General features: G+C 53.8%; 1 protein-coding gene across 5 annotated transcripts; it reads left to right on the top strand.

Annotated features, from left to right (window-relative positions):
- Positions 1-3455: 3455 nt before the first annotated feature.
- On the top strand, positions 3456-19555 carry CARD10 (caspase recruitment domain family member 10). 5 transcript variants are annotated; one of them, XM_063154483.1, is made up of 21 exons: positions 3456-3532; positions 5733-5951; positions 6274-6411; positions 6733-7058; positions 8885-9067; positions 9408-9563; positions 9683-9808; positions 9952-10146; positions 10246-10383; positions 11080-11195; positions 11437-11477; positions 12108-12228; positions 12686-12866; positions 13664-13787; positions 14140-14380; positions 14660-14729; positions 15068-15167; positions 15480-15638; positions 17591-17712; positions 18358-18473; positions 18699-19555. In XM_063154483.1, the coding sequence occupies exons 3-21, from the start codon at positions 6282-6284 to the stop codon at positions 18904-18906; spliced, it is 2853 nt and encodes a 950-aa protein (XP_063010553.1). In that variant the 5' UTR covers positions 3456-3532; positions 5733-5951; positions 6274-6281; the 3' UTR covers positions 18907-19555. The 5 variants fall into 5 exon arrangements, with proteins under 5 accessions (XP_063010553.1, XP_063010552.1, XP_063010551.1 ...); XM_063154482.1 differs by lacking the exon at positions 3456-3532 and adding an exon at positions 3785-3825; XM_063154481.1 differs by lacking the exon at positions 3456-3532 and adding an exon at positions 4163-5320.
- The last annotated feature ends 4173 nt before the right edge of the window (positions 19556-23728 follow it).

The raw sequence follows: 23728 nt of genomic DNA, 5'->3' as shown, positions 1-23728 counted from the left end.
TCCTTGCAAAGGCTGTTAATATAAACACTGAGTTTGATGAGAGTCGTTAAGAGAAGCTTTTTTTCTCTGTGTGTTAACTAATCCACCGTGAAGCAGTGCATGAGCCAACTAGACCAGGTTGGAGTCGATTATTTTGTTTCACAAGTCCTTTTGCGTTTTTGGCATTTGTTTTGTTCCACACAGGAACAGAAACTGCAGAGGGTTTTTTCATGATACCAGATCATGTTGGGACAGCTATTGCAGGGTGGAAGTTTTTATTATTAGGGGAATTATTTCAAATTCACTTCCTCAACCTGACTTGGGAGATCACCCTGGAGACCTTAACAAACCTCCCCACCTCCCCCCTAAAACTTCAAGGGGAACTCTATGTCTCCGCAAATCACCAGAATCACCAGGCTGCAAGAAGAATCGCTTATTTTGATTGGGGAAGGAAAAAAAAAAAAAAAAAAAGAAGGACCGAGTAAGAAATATATTGCTGAAGATGTTCTAACTGGCTCACACTCTGGACACTGTGGGTAGGCAGTTTCAGCTTTGTAAATTTACTGCTTCCCAAAACACAGGGCAAGACTTTACAGAGCACTCGGCTCACCATCTGTAACCGCAGCTTGAGCTTTGTACCAATGGCATTTTAGCCACACAATCAGGAATTTATTGAATTCCTGCCCCGCTGCAGACCTCCCTAAAGCTATTTCCAGGCAGGGGCAAACAATGCATTGCTGAGGCATGGCCAGCCCAGCTCGCCACAGCACGGGCTCACTCGCCTCGGCGGGATCCCTCTGACCTCTTAGTGCCACCCCACACCACAAGGCTCTGCAGAAAACCCAGCAGCTGCCACACTCTGTGGCCATGTGTGCTAAGCCCATCTTCTGGTGGTGGAAAGGACTCGTGGCTCACCATTTGCTAGCTTGTTATAGATTTCCTCTGTGAGCCTGTGTGGCTGGGAAAGTTTTACCAGTGCGACTATTTTGGTTAGGATTTGATAAAAACCCAAAACAACAAACCAAACCAACAATACGAGAACAAAAAAAAACCCACCCAAACACCCCAGTGTCATTCCTAGTGTGAACTCAAGTGTGCCAGCACTAAAGCAAGTGCTGCTGCTAAAGCTATTTTGGAAATGTGATACCTGGCTGTGAGCATGTACAGTCAGGTGGGATTGTGTAGCTCCAGCAAACTGGGGTTGTCTTATACAACTGAAGCTTCCCTCCAAAGCATGAGCTTTGCATCCCTGTGCCCCCACAGCCTGGCCAAAAAAAAAAAGCATGGAATGTATTATTGCTCTTCAGGAGCTGTTGGAATCAGTTACCCAGCCCAGAGCCAGGGGTGGTCTTGTTGCTTGTGGAATACCTGTCAAGTTCAGAGACTCTCCATGAAGGAGAACAGGTAATAGACTAATGACGGAAATTAGTCACTTAGTCAGTCTAAGGACCTGCCCTCATTGCAGTACCAGTCAGTTATTGAATTATTTATTTTTCCCTGGACTTGGATGTCTGAGACTCTTCCGTGGGCAACCTAGGGTGAAGATATTTCTTTAGCTGTTCTTGATGTGGGACCTGCTCTGTCTGATGTCTGAGTGCTCTGAGTCACAAAGCAGTGCAGCCACTGCCCGTGGGGTCAGGGTGGGTGGAGGAAGAGGATTTCTTTGTCATCAGCCTTGTGTTGGTCTCTGTGTGAATGAGAGAAACCAACTCTTGCTTTGGGACTTTTATCAGGATTGTGAAGATCTTATCTTCTATCACCACATAATACTCAGCTCAGGAAGTCTTTTCACTAGAGAGGGAGAGAGAGAGACCTGAGTTGTTTTTGAGAGCATACCTAGCGGGCAAAAATTGACATGGCCTGAGTCAGAACGAGTTTCCAGCCGGCAGCCTTGCTTGTACTTGCTTTTCATCACTCAGCTGGATGCCTCTGGCTGGAGGTAAGGGCTGGAGAGAGGAGCTGTGCCCTGCTGCTGGTGGTCCTGGGTCACCATGCACCCTCTGTGTAGGAGCTGTGCAGCGCTGGGCTTACAGGGGAGGGGAGGGGCTGTTGGGACCCCTCCCAGGGTGGGTGAGTCAACAACAAATCCATGTGCTCAGAGTGTCAGCCAGTGCCTGTTGGGATGGATGCCACCCAAGGGCCGTTTGCTGAAAGCTCCGCATCTGGGCACGTGCCTGGAATTTGCTCAGTATTTGTGTATATTTTGCAACAAAAAGGCTGTGTGCTCTGTGCATCACACAGATGCATTTCAGTTCCCAGGTGCTGGCTGTGCTTGATTTTGACAGGAGCTATGCAGCATGGGGAGAGGGTCTCATGGAAGCCTCCCTTCCCCCAAATCACCTCACTGAAACTGGTGCAGGAACTCTGCCATTGGCCCTGGACGAGAAACAAATGAAGATGTTCAGTTTGGGTGCAGCAGAAATTCTTTAGGGAAGGGTGGCCCGGTTCATACATCCGCTTCTTCACTTATGTGAATGAGGAGAGAAAGATTTCTGTGGAAAGGTGGGGTCTAGAAGCTGCAGTGGTGGGGTGCTAAAGGCACCTCCCTTTTCTGAGTGTGTTGGCAGGGGCAGGAGCAGTGCAGGGCTCCTTCATGTAGTGTTCAGAGCCTGGAGGGATGCACAGCAGTGCTCTGTGCTACCCTGGGCTGACTCCAAGGCTGGGGAGAATCAGGGAACTCCCATTTCTTATGAGCTCGATAATGCATTGGGAATTTCTTGTACAGAGCCTGCACTGCATAGCCTGGCTATTGAGGTCTGACACAGCTGAGAATGAAGAAATGAGAGTGAAATAGGGTTGCTAGAGAAAATGAAGAACAGCTTTGAAGGGGGAGGGTTGATGTTGGTGTCCAGTTCCATCTCTCCCAGAGCTCTCTTTGTTCAGTGGTGTGCATAGATTTGGGCAACTGAGTACATGGCAGGTGTGGAGGGTACTCTGTGCAAACTCTTTGGGATGCTGTGTGGACATGCAGGTCCACTCCTGGGATTGCTGTGGCCACTTGAACCAGAGGAAGGCTTCCCAGCATCCACTGTGCCTGGCCCCGGTTGCAAGCCCCTGCATGCCCTGGAGTACATCTCCATCACACTGCCCTGGGGTGTCTCCACACCCAGTTCCACCCACGGACACAGCTGAGGATTGGGGCCAAAATCTAGCCTGTGGGATGTCTTCTTGGCCTGGATCAGGCATCTTTCCAACACTCTCAACTTTTTCCCCTTGCTTGGATCCCCCCTCCAGTCCAGAGCCAGGCCTACAGCTTGGGTGGCCTGGCTACAATTTCTGCAGCCCTGGAACCAAAGGCAGCCTCTCCTTACGAATCTCTTCTTTGTGGAAGAGCGCGGGGGTCTCTGCCTTGCCGAGGAGACCCCCATCCCGCCCGGGCAGGGTCCTGGCCAAGGCGGGCACCCCCTTTCCCTGCCGGTCCGTCGGGGGCGTTTCGGAAGAGAAGTGGCTGGCGAGCCACATCCTTCCGGGGAGCAGCTCTGTCCCGGGGCTGGGACCGAGGTGGGTTAGGACAGGACACAGGCAGAGAAAAACCCTTCCCCGGCTCGCCCAGGTGAGGAGCGCCCGGAGCTCTCAGGAACCGGGAGTGGCCGAGGGGGATCCGCCCCCGCCCCGCCGGTGAGTGCCCCGCGACCCCCGGGGGCGGAGCTGAGCCCTGCATAGCCCGGGGGTGCCGGCTTCTCTCCAGCCGGCCGGACGAGGGAGGGAGGGAGGGAGAGGGAGGGAGGGAGGGAGGGAGGGAGGGAAAGAGGGTGGGAAGGTGCGGGGGGTGGGCAGGGCGCTTCAGACACACCTGCCGGGCGGCGGGGCGGCAGCGCGGAGCGGAGCGGGGAGCGGGGATGGCAGGTAAGGGGCGAGCCCCGGCAGGAACGGGGTCCCGGGGCCGCCGAGCCCCGGCAGGAACGGGGTCCCGGGTCGGCGAGCGCTGCCGGGCCCCTGTGGCGCGGAGGCGGCGGAGCTCGTCGGCATCGCCCCGGGACGTGAGTTTGGCACCGGCTCGGGAGCGGTGGTGGTGGGGGATGTCTGGGCTCCTTATCCTCTTCCCCCCGCAACTCCTCCGGCTCGGCGTTTCTCGAAGGGCGCCTTCAGACCGCGAAAGGGAAGCGCTCCCTCCGCCCGCCGCGGGAGGGGGGCACCCCGGGCGGGAGCGGGAGCGGGGCTGCCGGCTCTGGAACCTTCTGCCCACCCCTCCCCTCTCGTTCTGTCCCTCCCTCTCCCTTTCCATCTCTGCCCAGCCTCCTGCCGAGAAGCTGGTCGCGGCTTGTGCAGCCGGCTTGAATTTCTTGGAGAAAGGGTTTGACTTAAAGGGACAAAACTGCTGCGCAGTTTGAAACAGCTCAACTTCTGTGACCTGCTGTTGTGTCCCCTCCAGCATACTTGCGTCTATGGGACAAGAGTCTCAAATGAGAGTTCAGTTTCTGCAAGAAACACTGGTTTTATTTAACATAAAACAATCCATATCTGTATATGTATTTAGGTTCCTAAACTCTTTGGTGCAAAAAATGAGACACTTGGGAGTCTTTTCTGGTGTCAGCAATTCTCTGTTCCTGCTATCTTCCATCCATCAGACCCCAAGCCTCCTGTGTTTGTATCTGGAGGATTCACTTCTGCACAGCTCTCTTAGCCATCCTCCTTGTTGTGCTGGCTGCCAGTCTGAAAAAGCATGCTATAATTTGCACCACAAGTTAAAAAAAGGCAAAAAAAACCAACCGAAACCAACAAACAGAACTCCACCCTCAAATTTCCAAAGAAAAGGAAAAAGACTGGGACATTTCCTTTCCCCGTGGAATGTGAACCTCTGCCCTGCCCCTGGGGATGTTTGTGTGCCTTGGCTTCCAAAGCTAGACTCAATGCCAGCAGCACAGCAGCAGGTAACTGTGCACACGTTGGAGGAGAAATCCTTCTAAGTGTCAGGAGATCTTTGCTGTGCTTTTCCTTGACAGCTTAAAGGATTTGTGCTGGCCTGTGAAGCAGACTTCATTCCTCGAGTGAAAACAGATAACACTGTTTGAGTTGATCCATGGCTGGAGAAAGCACGTTGCTCATACCTGCTCCATCACAGCTTGTAGGACTTAATGGAGCGGGTTCACCATGGTTCTGAGAGGTTTTGGCCCATTCACTTGAGGGGTTCTCGTTTGCTTTATTTGGCTGGCAGAGTGCTTGCCTTGTTGCTACATATTTTCAGGGCTCCGTACAGCTGTGTGGAAGATACCAAAGATATGCTCATGTGATTCCCTGCTGATTCCAGTACCTGTAGCCAAGCTTCTCTGTGGGATGGTGCCCTTGAGAACTTGTTTGGTCACCAATGCTTGCTGCACAGTGCCAGGGATTCATTTGCTGGGTAATTTCCAGCCCCAAGGAGGAGAAAGCATGTCCCAGGCTGCAAAAATTCTTGGTCCTGAGAGCTTCTCTTTCTCAGGGATGGGACAAAAGGGAGGGTGTGTGATGGCTGGGGGGATTTAAGAATGTTTGAGAGAGGAGGGTTATATCTTCTCTAGACTTCCTACTATATAGGCTTCTAACTCCCTTATGCATCACTTGCCTTCTACATATCTAAGGCTCTGGGTGGACACTCAAGATGCTGCTGAACCCATTTGTATGTAAAATATTTTCTAATGTATCTGAGTCCCATTTGCAAGATTGGACAAATGGATCATTTGCAGGATCATACCTCGACTTATGCCTACTTATTCCTTCTGCCTGTGCTTCTCTATCATTCCTCATCATTTTCTCCTTTCCTTTTATCCTTCCAGCCGTGGAGAATGCACCTCTCCCAGCCAGCAGCCTCTCAGAGCAGGAGGAGGAGGAAGACACCATCTGGGAGAAGATTGAGAGTGCCCGGCACCAGCTGACGCGCTCCCTGAACCCGGCCAAGCTGACGCCATACCTGCGCCAGTGCCGCGTCATAGACGAGCAGGATGAGGAGGAGGTGCTCAACTCCTGCCGATTCCCTTGCAAGAGCAACCAGACAGGTGGGAGAAGACACAAACTTGCACTTGGATGGGCCTGGTTTGGCGGGGTAACGTGGTTCTGACACAGAGTGGATGCTGCACACACTGTGCTTTGTTGTTCTCTGAGGTGCTCTGTACCCAGGGCCTCCCCATGCTTGCACACAGAAGAGGGCAGTGCTCTCACCTCGTTCTCCCTCCTCTCGCCACTCCCATTTTTGTGGATGGAAGTAGAGCTGATGGAGGTGCTGTTTTCATATCATGAAGTGGGGCTACACAATGTTCTCTGTTTTGCAGGGAGAACTCTTAATCTTCATTCATCCTAGCTCTTTATCTGTTCTTCCAGGTTACCTGATGGACATCCTTCGGCGCCGTGGAAAGCGAGGCTACGAAGCGTTCCTGGAATCCTTGGAGTTTTACTACCCAGAGCACTACACACGGCTCACGGGGAGGGAACCAGCCCAGCGCTGCTCCATGATCCTGGGTAGGAGCAGGTGCTCTGTTCTCCCTTCAGCTGCTGCTTGCATGGAAGGGCCAGAAAATTTTGTGCAAGTTCATGTGTCTGCTTAAAAACCAGGTTCATGCTGGCAGTGTGTGAGGACAGTTCTGTACTCCGAAACTGGCAGGGAGGGGGCCATGTATACAGGTGTGACAGACTGGTGCCATAAGCCTGGGACAGCAAGGGCTGCAAACCCTCAGGAGAACTTGTCGCCCCTTGTGGAAAACAGAGCATTGAGCAAATCTGTTTCTTGGGGTTACCCCTGTTTCAGCAGCCAGGAACAGGTTCTCCTTTTTCTCTCCCCAGATGAGGAAGGCCCTGAGGGACTAACTCAGTTCCTGATGATGGAAGTGAAGAAGGTGAGGGCTCAGCGGAAAGAGCACCTGCTGAAGGAACACCAGCTCCAGGTGAAAAACCAGGCATTGGAGCAAGAGCAGGTCCGGCTGGAGCAGCAGCTGAAGGAGCTCCTGAAGGTGCAGGAGCGCTGCCAGCGGCTGAGAGAGGAGTGGGACTCCAACAGTGTGGAGCTGCTGAGGCTGAAGGACGAGAACTACATGATGGCCATGCGCTACGCGCAGCTCTGCGAGGAGAAGAACGTGGCTGTGCTGCGGAGCAGGGACCTGCAGCTGCTGGTGGGATCCTGGGCAGGGAGCACGGGGGTGGGCAGCAGGATGTGGTGGGGCTCTGACGGCCCATGGATGTCTGCATGTGGTGGCCTGAGAGCGTGAAGGAGCTGATGGCACACAGGATGCATGATGGGGATCCTGCCCTGCTCTTGGTGGAAATGTGCCCTGCAGAGAGGCTGAGGCATGGGCACAGTGCAGGGGGCTCACCATGACCGGGGGCAGCTGGAGATACATCACCAGCTCCTGCCAACTGGTGTGGTTGGAGGTATATCTCTAGAGGAGCCAGAAGCAGGGCTGATGTCTTCCCTGGCATCCCTTGATGCTCAGCCTGGCTGCTGGCACCACAAGATGCCCTGTGTGCTCCTGCCTGTGCTGCCTGCACTGCTCTCTGGGCGGCACAGGCAGGCAGCAGACAGCTCCACGCTGTCAAACCGTTTGTATTTACTTTTTCCCCTTCAAGGGATTGTGTTTTCCTCTCCCTAGGGAGGCCAGTGGCTGTGCAGCCACTCACACTGGGTGTGTATGTGTGCTGCCTGGAGCTGCCCAGCCTGCCTTGCTGAGCTTAGGAGCCTTTTGGCTTAGACTCCATTCCCCCTGCCACGCCCCACCGCCTCCTCATGTCTGTCATGATGTTTGCAAGACTCATGCCTTGCATAGCTGCAGGAATTCATGATGCTGCACTCCAGCTGCCATGCTCTCACCTCCTGCAAACATGCACCCATTTTCTGCCTGGGCAAGGACAGCCCTACCTTGAACCTATTAATAACCTGTGTTTTTAAGTGCTCTGCTGCCTCCTGGAATTCTCCCTACCAGCCTGGGCCTGGACCTCTCACAGAGCCTTGTGATTTCCTTTCATACCTCATTCTGTTCTGCCAGTGGCAGGATCCTCCCCTACCTTTTTTTTCTGTATTCCTGACAAGGCCAGCTCCCGTGGGTCTCTTTGGAGCAGGGAGGTGAATCACTTGAAGGTAACTGTGGGCTGAAGAAATCCTCCTGGAAGCAGAGTCTCAGCTTGCCTTCCTCTCCTGACTCTTGAGTCCAGAAGTGTCTGGTCCCCAAAAGTCATTGTAGGTCTTTTGGGCACATTCACAGAAGTAATTCAGTTCCTCAATCCCTCCTTGGTAATTTTGGCAGTGCTTCTTGGTGGCTTTGATAGGCTTCTCCTGTCCTGTTTCTTCTCAAAGCCTTACCTGTGAAATTGGTTCTCTGATCAATCTTATCATTCATTACAGGTCTGGGAGGACCTTTCTTATCCTTAAAAGTCACTGACCTCTGCTGTCTCCTGTTGATGAGACATGTTGGTGGAGGAAGGTGGGACCAGGCCAGGGAATGATGATGCCTCTGTAGTACTCTGCAGCCTCCAGCAGCCTGAGCCTCAAACACCTCCCAGGCCAGAGGTGGCCTCCCACACTGAGTAGCCTCCAGTGGATTTTGCTGCTGTGAATTTGTTTCTCAGCTGCTCTAGGAATCTTTGAGATACAGCTGCTGGCCCTGGCCACGCACCAGAGGTCCCCTGTCCACCCACAGTCAAGTCCAGCTGTACTGTGGATGCCCCGGGGTAGCAAGAAAGTTGTTGCACCAAGAGATGATCCTGAATGTGCTTATGCAAGTGTGTCTTCCTCCTTTTCCTGAGGGAGAAGCTTTTGAGTGCAGCTGTGCTCTAACCTCAGCCCAGCAGTAGGATACTCCTTCACATGGTTGCCTGTGGTTGCCTCCCATGCCTTACTTGCCTCCAGACCTGTTTTCTTCTCAGCACCTTCTCTGCTTTGCTCTCCTAGTAAGGCAGAGGTGCAGGGCCATGTGTGTTAGACTGTTTCTTCCCTGGGTTGCAGGTGGACCAGCTGAAATGCAAAGTGTCCAGCCTGGAGGAGGAGTGCAGCCTGCTGCGGAGACAGGCGTCGGCAGCGCCGCAGCGAGAGGCGGAGGAGCGGGGCCAGCCTGACACGGTGTCTGAGCTGTGGGCTGAGAACCAGCGGCTCACAGCATCGCTGCAGGAGCTGCAGGGCATGCTGCAGGTACCTGCCAGGGCAGGGCAGGCTCCAGGTCACCTCCTTTCCTGGGCCATCTCCAGTGATGTTTACATAACCACTGGAAAGATGGGGAAATTGTCGGTTTGGGCTGGCCCGTCCCATCCTCCGAGCATATTGCTTGGTTATGGTGGCTGCCATTGTGTCCAGGTGCTTTTTTCCAGCTCTGTAATTCTTGGTTGGGCTCACAAGTGTGACTTTGTGTTTTGGAGTGTACAGCAGATTGATGCTGCATGATGATGGCAGTTGTGCCAATCTGCAGTCACAGCCCTGCTCTGTTGCTCCCTTGGTGCTTGTGGTGCAGTGACAGTGCCCTCTTGCCTCTTAGAAACCCGGTGAGGGCCCAGTGCCAGGCTCTGAGCAGATCCTCCTGGACATCCTGGAGCATGACTGGAAGGAAGCCCAAGACGACCGGCAGGATCTCTGTCAGAAACTCAACTCCCTGCAGAATGAGCTGCAGTGGGCCGAAGAGCTGAGGGATAAGGTAGAGCATTCATCACCACCTCTGTCCCTGTACACCAAGCAGGGCCTGGAAGAGAAGGGAAGGATGCTGTAAGGCAGTTGCTTTCAGGAAAGCTAATGCTCATTGCTTGCTGTTACCAGTACCTCCAGGAGGTGGAAGATCTGCAGCTGAAATACCGAACGCTGCAGAAGGACTGTGATCTCTACAAGCATCGCATGAACACAGTGCTGCTGCAGCTGGAGGAGATCGAAAAAGAGCGGGACCAGGTAAATCGCTTGTGACTGCCCAGCAAGAACAGGGCTCTGGATACCTCTCCTTCCCCAGTGGATGTCGTGCAGCCATGCCAGGGTGGGAGGTGTGGGTCAGCAGTGCGATTCTGTGTCTTTTCTCGCTCTCTGGCTCCTTGCAGGCCATCCAGAGCCGTGATGGGGTGCAGCTGCAATACTCCCAGAGCCTGATTGAGAAGGACCAGTACCGCAAACGAGTGCGGGCCCTGGAGGAGGAGCGGGATGAGCTCCTAAGCAAACTGAGCCAGGCAGAGGGGTTGAACAGCACGCTGGAGGCACAGCTGCAGCGCTGCCAAGGCAGCCGCGGCCTCAGCAAGGTGAGGGTGGCTAGAAGAAAGGGGAAAGAGGGAAGGCAAAGGGGTCAGGACTGATTTCTGGAGGATGCAAATGGGATGATGGAGTCCCTTCTTTCCCAGATGTGCAGCTCTTCCTACTCCCTCTGCTCCAACCTCAGCAGCACCTGGAGCCTCATAGACAGCCCTGCAAATGGACTCATGGATACCCTGGGGACTTCTGTCACCCCATTCCCAGGAGATTCAGCCATTCAGAGCATGGTGAGTGCTTGACCATGTGAGGCTGGCCCTCAACTGAGGTAGTGGAGACACTGCTCAGGCATTGGAGTGGCTTCATCATGAGACTTGGTGTGGGATGGTGTGTAAGGTGTAAGCAGATCTCAAATGCGAAGCTCTCAGTCTCTAACAAACTGGCCAATCCTGCCCTAAAGTGTCTGAAAACCCTTCATTCCATATGACACCCTAGAAACCAACAGCCTCATGTAAGATGCTATCCTCCCTAAAATGCTGTTTAATCTACACATGGTGGAGGAGAAATCCAGACTCTTTTGAACCCTGTAGCAGCATCGTGTGGTTTTTAATGGAGTCGGGTTCTTTCCTTTGACTCCTTGAACTGTCATCCCAGAGCACCCTGAAATGGGCAGTGCCACAGGTTACTCACACCTCTGGGTGTGTGGTGGCTGAAACAGAAATGTAAGGACTAGGTTTGGATAGTCTGTTCATCTGCTACTGCTCCCACAGCTTGTGCTTTGCAAAAAGATGGGGATGCAGTGTCATGGACCTCTAGCTGAGCTACCTGCTTGGGAAAACAAGGTGCCCCTGGGAGTTTGGAGGGATGTGGATTATCTCAAAGAGGGCTGTGGTAGACAAGGAGCTGTTTGCTCCCTTGGCCTGAAGGGAAGGAAGAAATGGTGCTGGGTGTTGGTGTTAGCGTGCATGTCTCTCACTCTGCCCCAGGATGAGACTCCCGACAGCGAGAAGGACATCAACCGCCTTTCCACCTTCCCCTTCCCTCCCTGCATTGGCTCCATCCTCCGTCGGCAGCGGGAGGAGAGGTGCATGCCCCACAAAAGGTGATTGCTGAGGGCTGCTTGGCTCCTCTTGGCATTCTGGGCTCCAGGAGGAGATGCCTGGCAGGGTTAGGAGAGAACCTGGAGTGGGAAGTGAGTGGAAAGGCTGTCAGGAGGTTGTGTGGTGGCTCCAGGGGTGCTCGGGGGTGGTGGGGTAGTCTGTGGAGCTGAGATTGAGAATGGAATGCAAACAGGCTTTGGAAAAGCTGCTACCTTACAGATCCATTTTGTGTCTCCTTTCTAGCTTGTCCTGTGGCTCCTTTAGCAGCATGGAAGATGGAACAGGTACAAGGCTTTCCTCAACGCGCTTAGCTGAAAAGGAGTGGGGCCTGTGGGGAGAGGGGTTGGAAAAGTGGTCCTCCCTCACACTTCTGGTTTGTGCAGCTCATTGTGAGGGCTCTGAACCTGTAGCATGGCACAATGGCCCCTCATATCCCCCCGTGCCTTGTCAGGCACAGCAGCTGGAAAAGCTGGCTTTTCCTCTGCAGAGCAGGTAGCTGTTTGCATCAGCTCTGTTTGGCTCATGGAGAGCTGTTGAGGGGAGGAGGTAAACAGAAGAGGGAAATGCTTTTGCCCTGAGGTGTTACTGGATGCTCCCTTCACCTGCTACTACCCGTGTGATGGGTTGTAAGTCTCCTGGAGTGAAGAGGAGCATCCTGGTGCTGGCAGGTCCTGTGGTGGGTGCTGGTGGCTGATCTCTGGGCACATCCAGGTGGCCCTGGCTGCTGCTGCTTGTTCTCAGGAAACACGGGAAACCCTTTTATTAAGGATGACTATTCAAAGCCTCTCTGCAACCTCAGTTTCCCAATCAGATGCTAGAAAATGGTCAGGAGAGGATGGCAGACCCTTGCCACACCCAGAACATGTAGCATTAGCACAGGTAAAGTGCTCCCTCTCCCTTTTGCTCTTTCCTAGGCAGCAGTTTTCCTGGCACCTTTCTGGGGGCCTTCTCCTCTTCTTCCAGCAGCACCTACACCAGGGTGAAGTCGGAGATCTGCTTGTCCACGCTTTCCAGCCGCAAGGAGGTCACCAGGAGGTGACTGCTGCTCTCTGAGCTGGGCACTCTGTGGTGGTGCTTGAGGGGGCATTTCGTGGTGCCAGGGACCGTGCTTGGGAGGCCCTTCCTTTCTGCCCCTCCCTTGCAGTTGCAGGCCCTTTCTTGCTAGTGGGAGAGGAGAGAAATGAAGATCCTACAGTCCTGGCTTCCTAGCAGGACTTCAATTTTTTGCACCATCCTATTGGTTATGGCAGGGCTGGAGATGTTGCTCTGGGCTGGACATGCAAGTGTCTAGGTAGGGAAGGACTGTGGGAACCCAGCTTGGCTTTGGTGGTGGGGCTGGTGGGATAGATGGGGCTGTGGGGCTTTGTCAGCTCTGTGTGCCCTGGTGAGTCACGAACTCTGTGCTGCTGTAGCTGGACACAAGGCCTGGGGGACTGGCTCTTAGAAAAGGCAGTAAACCTCAGTTGCCAGACTTGGCATTTCTCCCTGCCAGGTCACTGGTGGTGCAGCTCACTAGTGTGGGTCATCCCAGCCACCCCTCACCCCAGGAGAAGAGGCTTGGAGCAGACATCTCCATCCTTGGAGGGAACAGGACAGGAATTTATGTCCAGTGGGTCAAGCCGGGCTCACAGGCTGAAAAAGCAGGACTCAGGGAAGGGTGCCGGCTCCTTGAGGTGAGTCTGGGAACGGGCTCCTTTTGTGGGTTTGCAGAGCACCTGAGATGATGCAAGGAGTGCAGAGTGATCCCCAGTGCAAGATGACCTCTCCCCAGCTTGAAGTCCACCTCTATTTCTCTTATTTTCCAGGGCTGTTCCCTGTCTAGAGCTTACACAGCACGAACACCCACCCAGGTCTCATAGTACTTGAGTGTACCTGAGCATGTAAAAATGCCAAGACCTTCTGAAACCCTTCCTTGAGGTGTGGGAAGGGAGAAACAAAAATGAGTCACACAATTAAGATGCCAGTACAGCTTTGTGTCCCTCACCTTTGTGTCTGTCACCTTGTGGCTTTTCAGAGCAGTTTGCATCGCGCATCCTGCACATGCCCATCACAAACCAATCAATTCTGGAGCAAGATTTCTCAGGCTTTTGTGACCCTCCTGAGTTACAGAGAATAATTGCTCTGAAGAAGGCTCCTGGAAGGAGGGAAGGGCATTTCTTTTGCCAAGAATGACACCACTTGAAATACAGCTGCACTACTTGAATTAATATCCCACCTGTAACTGAAAACAAACCACACACGTTCATGCACACACACATTTCCTTTCACAACAGCCCACCATCCAGACTGGGTGATGGCTGGCAGCAGGTATCAGCCAGAGGCAGACTGAGGATGCCAGGTCCTCAGATACAGTTTTTCCCAGACCTGCCTCACTCTGTAAAACCTTTTGTGTAACCCTGATGGGTGAGGGAGCCTGGGAGGGTGCGTGCTCTTCCAGCCCTTAGGTCTAATGGCATCGGGTCCTTGCTAGCTGAGGATGCCATCGCTGAAGGAAGAGGTGCTTTCCCTGGAGAACTGCACACGGGAGGTTGCCTACCTGAGCCTGCTGCACTGGGATGAGCCGTCTAGTCTCATCTTTCAGCTTGACCTAGAAGGTAAGGTGCTGGCAGCTACATCAGCTTTGAACCTGAGCTCTCTGCCTCCCTTTCTAGACCCTCCACCTAAACCTGGAGATTAATCTCAGTTATTCTCTCTCCTCTCCTGTTTGGTCCTAGGCCACCATGTCAGACACAGGGGTTGGTCATAGCTCCAGTAGCTTTCCCTCTCTGGTGTGACTTGTGCATCCTCTGAGTTACAGGACAGAGGTACAGACCTTCTGTCTGTTTGCCTCCTCTACACCCCAACCCCAATCCAGAGCGTCGCAACTGTGCTGGGGACTCGGCTTTCTTACTGGTGACTGTTGTCTGCTGCGTCCCCACCTGTGGTGCCCCGTGTTCTGTGCTGCAGGATACCAGCCTCTGCGGGCAGCCCTGGAGGAGGGGAAGAAGTTTTCGGGGGACTCGTTCTACGTGCGCAGCAGCGTGTCGCTCCTGGAGCCGTCGGACCCGTACGCGCTGTGCGTGAGGTGTCGGGAGATCCTGCACGTCACGGACACCATGCACAGGGGCCGCCTGGAGTGGTACTGCTCCCGCGTCGACCCCCTGACGCTGCGGGACCTGGACAAGGGCACGGTGCCCAACTACAGCAGGTACCCAGCACGAGGAGGGAGGCAGGGGCTGCCTGCCCCTTGTCTGCGCTGGCCGTCCCCTAGCAGTCCTGGGGTTCTCTCGGTGCTGTAGCATGACTAAGTCTTGTTCAGGGACCAGTGTGGTAGCGTTTGGGAGCCTTTGAGGGACTGGGAGGTTGAGTGAGGGCTTTGATATGCCTGTGCTTCAGCAGGTCTGTGGGATTGGTGAAGAGGATCCCTGCAGGCTATGGTCCCTGGGGCTTCTGGAGTTGCTTGAGTGCAAGCTCTTTGTCTTTTCAGGGCTCATCAGCTTTTGAAGATCCAGGAGAAGCGCCAGATGCCTGGGCAGCAGAGAGGCCACAGAAATACTGTAAGCCAAAGAAGCGGGTGATGATAGCTGAGGTGTGTGCCCATGGCCATCTCACCACCTCAGAGACAATCTGCCCCACTCTGTTGGTAAACCAACTTGTGCAGAGGTGGCAGATGGGTTAGCAAACAAAGCTTTTAGGCCACACAAGGTTACTGCTCTGTGGCTGCATTTCTACCACTTCCCCACTTCCCAGACTGAACCTAATGAATGGCAGTCCTAATACCTTGCTTTTCGTAAGGGTGCTCCATCCTTTTTGCCAGAGGATGTTCTGCAGGCAGTTTTTCATGTGTGTGAAAAGGGCAGTGTTCTCAGCCTAATTGCCCTCACTTTCTCCTCAGCTAAAGAAACGTGCCTTGGGCCAGCTGCGCTTGGTGAAATCCAAACCACAGAAGAGCCCAGAACAGCCTCCCCAGCAGCTGTGGCTGGACCCCTGCTCAGGTGAGCCTTGTGCCTGCCCTGTCACCCTTGGAGACCCAGTTGTCCCCTGGCCATCCAACTTTTTGTGGAGAATAAACTGCTGTGTAACTCGAGGGAGTCCCAGATAATGGCCAGGGGGTCTGCATCCAGGGTATCTGTCCATGAGTGAGTGTTGTAACCAGGGTAGGGTCTCTCCTGGGACATAAGATGGTTTGGTAGGTGCCTCTATGATTCAGGATGAGGAGGTGGTACAGAACAATGGGATGGTCTTTAGGCTGTCCTGGTCTCCTGTGTTCTCATCTTTGCCTTTCTCTTTTCAATGCTGTCTTCCAGACCCAGACACGACCCTGAAGCCTTACAGCCTGGTGCGCCCTGTGGTGGTCAAGACACCCCGTCCCGTGGTGCTGTTGCCAAGCTGCATTGCACCTCGGCTCATCAGGAACCTGCTGGACCTGCCCACCTCTCGCCTGGACTTCCACGTGTGCCCAGCAGGTAGGCAGAAACACGAGGTTGCTCAGTCCATTTCAGTGAAGAGCTGCTCTTTTCTTGGAAGGTTGAGTTATGGTCTCGTGGGAGTCTTGGAAAGCCCATGAGATCTCTCTTCAGAGGGTGCATGTAGGAATCTCTCGGTTTTCCCATGTAATACCTGTTGACGTGTCACTTCATTGGGCTGAGTGTCTGCAAGATGTTCCCTGCAGTTTTTAACTGTGTCCTATCCCTTTGGCCCACTGGGAATCCAGCCCTCCCTTCTGGTCACCTGAGACATGGGGTTCTTCTCTCTTCCCTTGAGTGGTGTAGCATTGCCTTGCTGCTCTGGGTGGCTCTTCCCAGAGATGAAAACCCTGGCTGATGTGGGATCTGCAGGTTGACTTCATGCCAGCTCTTCCTGCCCAGGAATAGGAGGCTCCAACCTTAGAGCTGTTATCCCCCTCTTCTGCCAGGAGATGCGATGCTGACACATGGCTGAAGAGGCTGCTGGGGAAAGGGCATTTCTCCCATAGGGAATGTTCAGAGAGGACAACTCCCTCTTTCTTCCTTCCTCCTCACTTCTCCAGTGCTCTCTTTTCCTGTTGTTTAGAGCTCTCCCTTTGCGAGCTGCAGGACTGAAAAATGAGTTGGTTTATTTGTTTGCGGGGTAATGATGGAGGTAGTGAAAAATCTCTGGTTTCCTGAAGGATGGCTCTGAAAATTTTGGCTGCTGGGCTTCTCAGCTGAGTGACTTGGCCATATATCCTGTCCTGCTGAGCCCTCTGCAGGGTTCCCCTCACACTGCATGGGGGACTTGCTTCCAAGCTTTTACTCTGATTGGGAACTTACACTGAGGGCAAAAACTCCATTGTCCCCTGCTAGTTTCGCCGTCTATGAGGGAAGGAAAATAATCCATGAGCCCCAAGCCATTTCTCTTTTGTTTGCTGCCTGTATTTTCTTTGGATCTTCCAGGAGAGTCTGCTGCCTGCAAAGGAAACATGGCTTTGCAGGATCCAGGTCTGCCTGGGAAGTACTGTGTCACCAGGTAGAGAATGCTCAGCCAGCCTGGAACCTGGGATAACTGGAACATGCTCTGGACCCAGTTCCAAACATGCCTTCTGCTAAAAATATTACTTTATTTCCATCTTAGAGACAAGCAGCTGCTAAAAGCCTTTTTATGATGCCTCCTCATGTTTCTGTGGCAGTGTGGGCAGCTGCCTAGGGCAGCATGGTGGGCAGGTAATGCCTGGCTCCTGCCTCAGCCACACTGGAGTGCAGGGCTTGTGGCCTATGGCTCCCAAGCCAGATCTGTGTGTGTGCGTGGTGTCAGCCTCCTTTGGGAGTTACCAGGGGCATCTGGCTTTCCTTGCTTTGACCACTGCTGCATCCAGCTCTGCCCCCAGTTCTCTGTCCCAGCATCACCTCTCTGCTGCTTTCCTGGTGCTGGCTGCTGCGTGCTGCCCTGCCTCTGAGCAGGCTGCCACCAGCAAGAGGAGGTTCAGCTCATCCCCATTTTCCTCCCACTCTCCCAGCAATACACCCACTCCTCTTGCTTCCCCAGCCATGGTGCTCACTTACAGGAGCTGTGTATAAGCCTGTGTAGCACTCAAACCCTGCAAAAAACCTATTTGGCAGGATAAAGTGGTTATTTTTCTGCCATGCTCTGTTAGGGAGGGGTTGGGACAGTGTAGCAGTGGGTGGATAATGTCTGTGAGCTAGCTTAGGCTGCTGTGATACAACACAAGGTGCTGCTCTTGCCATGCAAGGTGTCTTCAGCTGTGATATCTCGCTTGTTGCCTCCCAGAAAGCTGCAGGAGATCCATGCCCAGAGTGTGATGCTGTATAATTAGTCTTGCTCTCCAGAATCTGTAAACACTGAACTTGATAAGCACCAGTGCAGCAGTGAACCTATGGGATCTGAGGTAGATAGTCTGTGCAGGAGGGAGAAGGGGCTGACATTTCCTCTTGGCTTGCAGAGAAGCTGGCAGGAGGGGATCCCAGCACAACCCACGCTCAGGAGCACCCTGTGCCTAGAACTGCCCCCCAGGACCAGAGGGAGAGCGGACGAATCCACATGATCCGGGAGGCAATGGAGAAGGTGCTGAGGCTTTTGGTGTGGCGAGAAAGGGCCAGGATGGGACAGCTCCTTCACACTGGAGGAGAGGAAAGGAGGGGGCAGCTGAGTGGGGGAAGAGGGAGAGTGGTGTGGTGATAGAAAAGGAGTTACTTGCTTGGGGGTTGTGTAATTTGGGGAGTGTTTCAGGTCAAGGTGCTGTGGAGTTGTGGAGCAGCAAATATGGACATTTCCCTGAGTCTCTGATAAGCTCAGATAAAATAAATGGGAAATGGGGATTTGTGGGGGAGGCTGTGGGACATGCCATACTCAGAAGTGACCTCCCTGCTCTCACATTCCTCATGTTCACCAAGTGGCAACAGCTCTGCTCAGGGCAGAAATGTGAGGCTCTGGGTGACAGAAGTGACAAAGAGGATGTGAAGATGAGTTGTGGCTGAGAGAGGGGTCCAGTGAGCTCTTGGGTTGGATTGGCAGTGATGGAGTGGGTGACCCTGCTCTTTAATTCTCCCCTTTTCTATTGGCACTGTCCATAAATCTCACTTTTAATGGAATTAGTATTGGAAAAGCAATGATATTGCACAGTATGGGGTTTGATTTAATGTAACTGTCAGGGGCCGGGGTTATTTTTTCTCCATTTAAATCAGTAAATCTATTCAATTTCCTTTCCAGAATAAACACTGCCTGCTAGAGCTGGGAGTTGAGGGTGTGAGGGATCTAATTAAAAGTGAAATATACCCCATCGTTATCCATGTCGAGGTCACTGAGAAGAACGTTCGAGGACTCAGGTGAGGAGAGAGCATGGCATGGATGGAGGGTGTCACGGGAGGAGAGAGAAGCCCTGGTCTCTGATCAGAGACACGGCAAGGATCAGGCGAGAGCACTGGATGTGTGTGCTGGGCTCGGTGCTGTGAGGGGAGCAATTCCTTTCTGTACGTGTGAGCGCATTTCTGGGTGGTTTGGCCACCCCACCTCTTTATGCCAAGGGTGACATTTCTCCCTGTTTTCCCTAGGAGCTTGCTGGGGAAGGCGGGCCAGCGGGACTCGGAGGTGCTGAAGATGAGCCGTGCTGTGGAGCGGGCTCTCCACACCCTGCCCTGCTCCTGGGCCCGGGTGGAGCCCCACGCCTGGAGCCACGCCCAGGAGCTGCCCAAGGTGGTTCGTGGCTGCATCTTCCAGGAGCAAACCCGCCCGCTGTGGATTGAGGAGGGCGAGGACTGAGTGGGGGGGTAGCAGAATGGCTCCTGCCACCTACTGTCCCCAAGAGCTGCTCTCAGAGGTCCCTGCCTTCCCAAGCCCCTCCAGGCAGTGTGTTCTTCCTCCCTGAGGGGATGCTGGTAGCTAAAGGCCCCCCAGGGTAGCCTTTCTCCCCGCTTGAGGGCCACCAAGAGCCAGGAAGTAACAGATAACAGTGCCTCTCCTGTCTGAGCTTTCTGTATTTCATTGGAAAGGCGTCTTCCACCATCATGGTGGAAACCACCCCTGTGGGCTGCTCCCTGTCACCTTGGGCTGCCCTTGTACGTGGTCAGACTGACAGGGAATGTAGGGGAACTCTGTGGGATCAGGCTGCCTAGGAGCATTTCTCACACAGATTTTAAGCTCCTGAGCTCTTCTCCTGTCACCACCATCTCCCCTGCCCGGTGGCACCGTGTGCTCTGGGTCCTCTCTTCCCATCTACCTCGCCTCTGGCCCCAAGGCACAGGGAGCATGGCTCATACACCTGTGACCCACGGCGGCTGGAGTGACATTCAGGTTGCAACAAACCCTCGTTTTATAGGAGCTGTACTCTTTATTGCTTGTAAATTATTAATGGAGCCTTTCATTGGCAAACCGCCTGTAAAGGAGAATTAAATACCATTCATAATGGGAATGGGTGGCAGGCTGCGGGCTTGTGTGTTACTGGGAAGGTGTGGGTGATGCAAAATGGGATATTTTTCTCCTCCTTTAGGTGAGACCCAACTGCCCAGCCCTTCAGGGGAGGGAGGGAGCACTGATGTTACTCTTGTAGGGCAGCAAGAAGTGTGGGGAGAGGACAGGCTAAGTGTGCCACAGACTGAGTCCCCTCCTTTTTCTACTTGGCCCCTGGTTTTCAGTCCCTTGCTCTCCCCAGCACTGATGTTGGTCAGAGTGCTTTAGGAAAGTCAGGGAAAAACTCACTTGAGTTTTGAATTGTGTCTGGCTGGGATCCCTAGAGCTTTGCATCCCTCCATGGCCTGGTTGGCATGACATGACAAGCCAGCTACCTCAGCCTCCTGGGGGGCAGCAAGGAGACTGAGCCCAGCCATGCTGCTGGGAGAAAGGGGCACAGTGCCCCTGCAAGGTGGGGTTCTCACCCTGACATGGGGCCAGAGTGGGTTCAGACTCTGGCAGGGGGAAGACGGAGCCTTTGGGCAGCCACAGCAGTGCTCACCTAAACTGCATGGTCCCAAATCCTGTAATGCAGCCACCCTTAGCAGATGCCATAGGAAAGGGGTGCCAGGGTACCCACGCTGGGGAGAGGGGGTGGTTGTGGTGGTAGGTGGTTTTTCCTGAGGCAGGCCAGAGGAAAATGAAGTCTGTGGCTCTGAGAGGCTTGGGGCTCTTGGGGCGTGAGGTCAGGCAGAGTCTGCTGATGCTGGGGTCAGTGGGAGAAGATTGGCAGCCAGCACCAGAGTTAGGTCCCCTCTGTGTCCCCCTGCCCCTGTGGTTTGGCACTGCTGGTGCCATGCACTTGTGAAGCTCTGAGCAAAGATTAACTTGCTGATCTTCGCTAGTCCCCTGTGAGGTGTTATTTCAGGCTCTAAACCAGTTGCCTGTGTCTTTTATGAGGACGAGAGAGAAGCGGGGGGGAAAGAAAATGAAGATTTTAACTGGCAGTCACTAAAATGTAGAGCAGAATCCTCGCTCTGCCCTGGAGCCATGCAACTCTTCTCTCAGGGAAGGGGGAGCTGGCATACACAGGGCTCCAGATGAAAGCTCCCAAGTGGCATCCACTCCAGGGGATGCAGCCTGAGCATTGCAACACAGCCAATCCCCTGGGAGGGTGCTTACCCTGCAGGCAAACAAAGTGGGATTCTTGTTGAGCTGATGAGAAGACAAGTCCCAAAACAAGTTCCCATTCACCCTGTCATGGATTTGGAGATGGGAATTTGCATCTTTGCTGGGCAAAAGTAGCACTTGAGTATTCAGGGAAAACACTGTGTGTGAGGCACTGTGACACAGGGCTTCAGACTTGTCCCTACAGGCACTGGGAACCAGCCCCAGCCCTATGGGCAGGGCTGAAGGGGGTTAAAAGCAGCCCCTCCACCGTGGGTAGCCAGGCTGTGCTTACCTATCTCAGCCCTTGCTGCCCTCCCAAAGAATCACATCCCCCAGCACTTCCCTGGGCCATCAGTGCTCTCAGCCAGGGGGAAAGGGAGGCAAAGGGAGGCTGTGGGAGGCAGGCTGGCACTGCCCAGCTAGCCAAGCAGCAGCAGCACTGCCTCCCCTGCTCACAGGCTTTTTCCAGGCTCTTCATCCAGCCTCTCTCCCCTGAGGCTTTAAAAATCCAGCCTTAACCTGTTCTGGACATGGGTGAGAAGTGGAGCAGAGGGCTCCAAGGCAAACATAAATGACCCTGTCTGCCCTGCACACTCCAGCCCACCTTTTTTATCTCCTAGGTGGGTGGCTGCCTGCTTGGAGGAATGAGTCACAGGTTAGGTAACAGGCACAATGCAATTAGCAGCCCTGGGCACCAATTACCAGCTGTAACAGCCTTGTGCAAACCCCTGTAAAGAGTCACTGAGAGCAAAATTTCTCTCTCCAGGGAGGGGATTGTTGAGGTGGCACATGTGTCACCCTGGGAAGTCCACAGTGGCCCCGTGCCCCAGCAGAGTTTCCTAGCACCATGGTCTGTATGAGGTAGCTTTGAATTGTATTTGTAATGCCTTCTGGGGCCATCACTAAGGGGCCCTGCCTGTGCCCCACCTGTGCCTCCCAAATGATCTCCTAAGCCAGAGCTGCAAGGCATCCTGCAGGATGCCTTGGAGCTACAGAAGCTTCCTTTACAGGTGCCTGAGGCTGCTGGCCTGTGGCTGGAGCACTCAGGGAGGTTAATTTCTGGTTCAGGAGCATTGGCCAGCCGTGTGAGCAATCCCAGTCACACCAGGTTCACATCCCTGCAGTAATGTAAGGCCTGAAGGTGAATGACTCCCCCCGTGCCCCAAATCAGTGTAAGAAAGCATCAGTATTCAAAGGGATCTAAAAATAAAACCTGCAGGGACTCTCCAAAGGGATACAGGAGATGCTCTGGAGATGTTCTTGCTTCAGGGGAAGGCAGGAGTCTTTGAGACTTCGAGAAATACAGGAGAGGAGGGAAGAGAAGAGGATTCAGTGGTTTCTTCCTTACAAAAGTAAAAAGCCATAGCCAGGACAGGGGCAGAGTGAAAGTATGTCTGAGATGTGGAGAAACTGAACATGTGGGTTTAGCCTGCAGGGAGATCTTCCCTGTGTGCCTGGGAAGTGCCTGTGGCTGGACACACGGTGGGAGTGTGGCACAGAGGGCCCTGGCAGGCTGCCCACCCCTCTGTTCTAAGGTCCCATGATCTGACATGTGCATGGGGCGGGGTGTCCTTTTCCACATGGAGCCATTCCACACCCCCGCCAATTCTCCTGGGCCCCAACTTATTACTTCTTATTTTTATTTTTTTGCCATGCTGAGATTGGATGCCCACAGCTTGTAGCTCCCTGAGGAGGCGCTCTGATTTCAGCAGCTTATGTAGAGCACTCCCCTCCCCTCCCGAGCTGCCCCATGCTCACAGCACAAGGAAGCTGAGATGGGAGCATGGATATCATCCCCCCTCCTGGGCTGGTGGTCTCTCTGGATCTCTCTGGCTGCTCTGTAGAGTGGCCTGCAGGTAGTGTGAAGGGGACTGCATGGTCACCTACCCCATGTCTAATTGAACCAGCAAAAGCATGCAGCAATCTGTGGTACTCACCCCAAAATTTCCCATCCTCTGATATCCCTGTCCCTTGCTGGCAGCCAGAGGGCTGAAGTGAAAGTGGCTCAGGGGAGACCAGTGGTGAAGGTGGGCCATGAAGAGGGAGCTGGAGGTGCCACTTTGCTGCTGTGCCTGCAGGTCTCTCAGGTTTTCCAAAGATAGAGGACATTCCCTTTCCTTTCCCAGGGAAAGGAAAGCAACATCTTGGATAGCACGAAAACCACAAGGGACAAATGGATGAGCTCAGCCCTGCAGGGGCTGCAGTCCTTGCAGGGGGCAAGGACCTGGGTGGGATATAAACTCAGCAGTGACACTGCACTCCCTGCCCCCACCCTGTGCTCCCCCAGAGGTGTTCAAGGCCAGGTTGGATGGGGCTCTGAACAACCTGATGTAGGGGAAGGTGTCCCTGCCCATGGCAGTGGGCTTGGAACTGGATGATCTTTAAGGTTCCTTCCAACCCAAGTCCTTCTGTGATTCTACAGCTGGAAGGGAGGCAGTACGCCCTTCCTCATGCTTTTGGTTGCTGGTGCACCTCTTCCTGTGAATGTCACTGGTTCTGCAGCCACCTGGGCAGCAGAATGTCCTTGGATATCCTAGTGGAGGTTGCAGGGCTGGAGGCAGAGAAAAAGGGACCTTCTGGAGCAGAGTCATGGTTTAGGGAGATGGGTGTCAGAAGTGAGGGTCTGCCAGCTTGAGAGTCTGGGGTGTGGCGGCAGGAGGGACAGCAGGGAATACACGATCCTGCTTTGGGAGGCAAGCTGGGACTGAAAGGCAGGAGCAGCAAACTCAGACCTGCATCCATAGGAAAAGTTTGGGGCTAAGGGAATTCCTGGGGAAAAATCGTTCTTTGCAAGAACCACAGAGGACCCCGCACCTTAACTTCACCAGAGCTCACATCAGTGTCACCGTCCCCATCCTCTCTCAAGAGCAGGGGGATGAGCATGCCTGCAGAGATCGGGCCGAGCTGTCACAGAGAAGCGGGGAAATCAGTCAGGCAACAGGTTTGTCCTCCTGTTGCCGTTGGTCACCTCGCAGCTGTCCCAGAGCGGGGCTGCCCTGCTGAGGCAAACCCGCTGTCAGACGCG

The sequence above is a fragment of the Melospiza melodia genome, chromosome 4 (assembly GCF_035770615.1).
Source record: "Melospiza melodia melodia isolate bMelMel2 chromosome 4, bMelMel2.pri, whole genome shotgun sequence".
Lineage (NCBI taxonomy): Eukaryota > Metazoa > Chordata > Aves > Passeriformes > Passerellidae > Melospiza > Melospiza melodia.
Note: the sequence above shows the minus strand (reverse complement) of the source record. Positions and strands in the feature narration are given on the sequence as shown.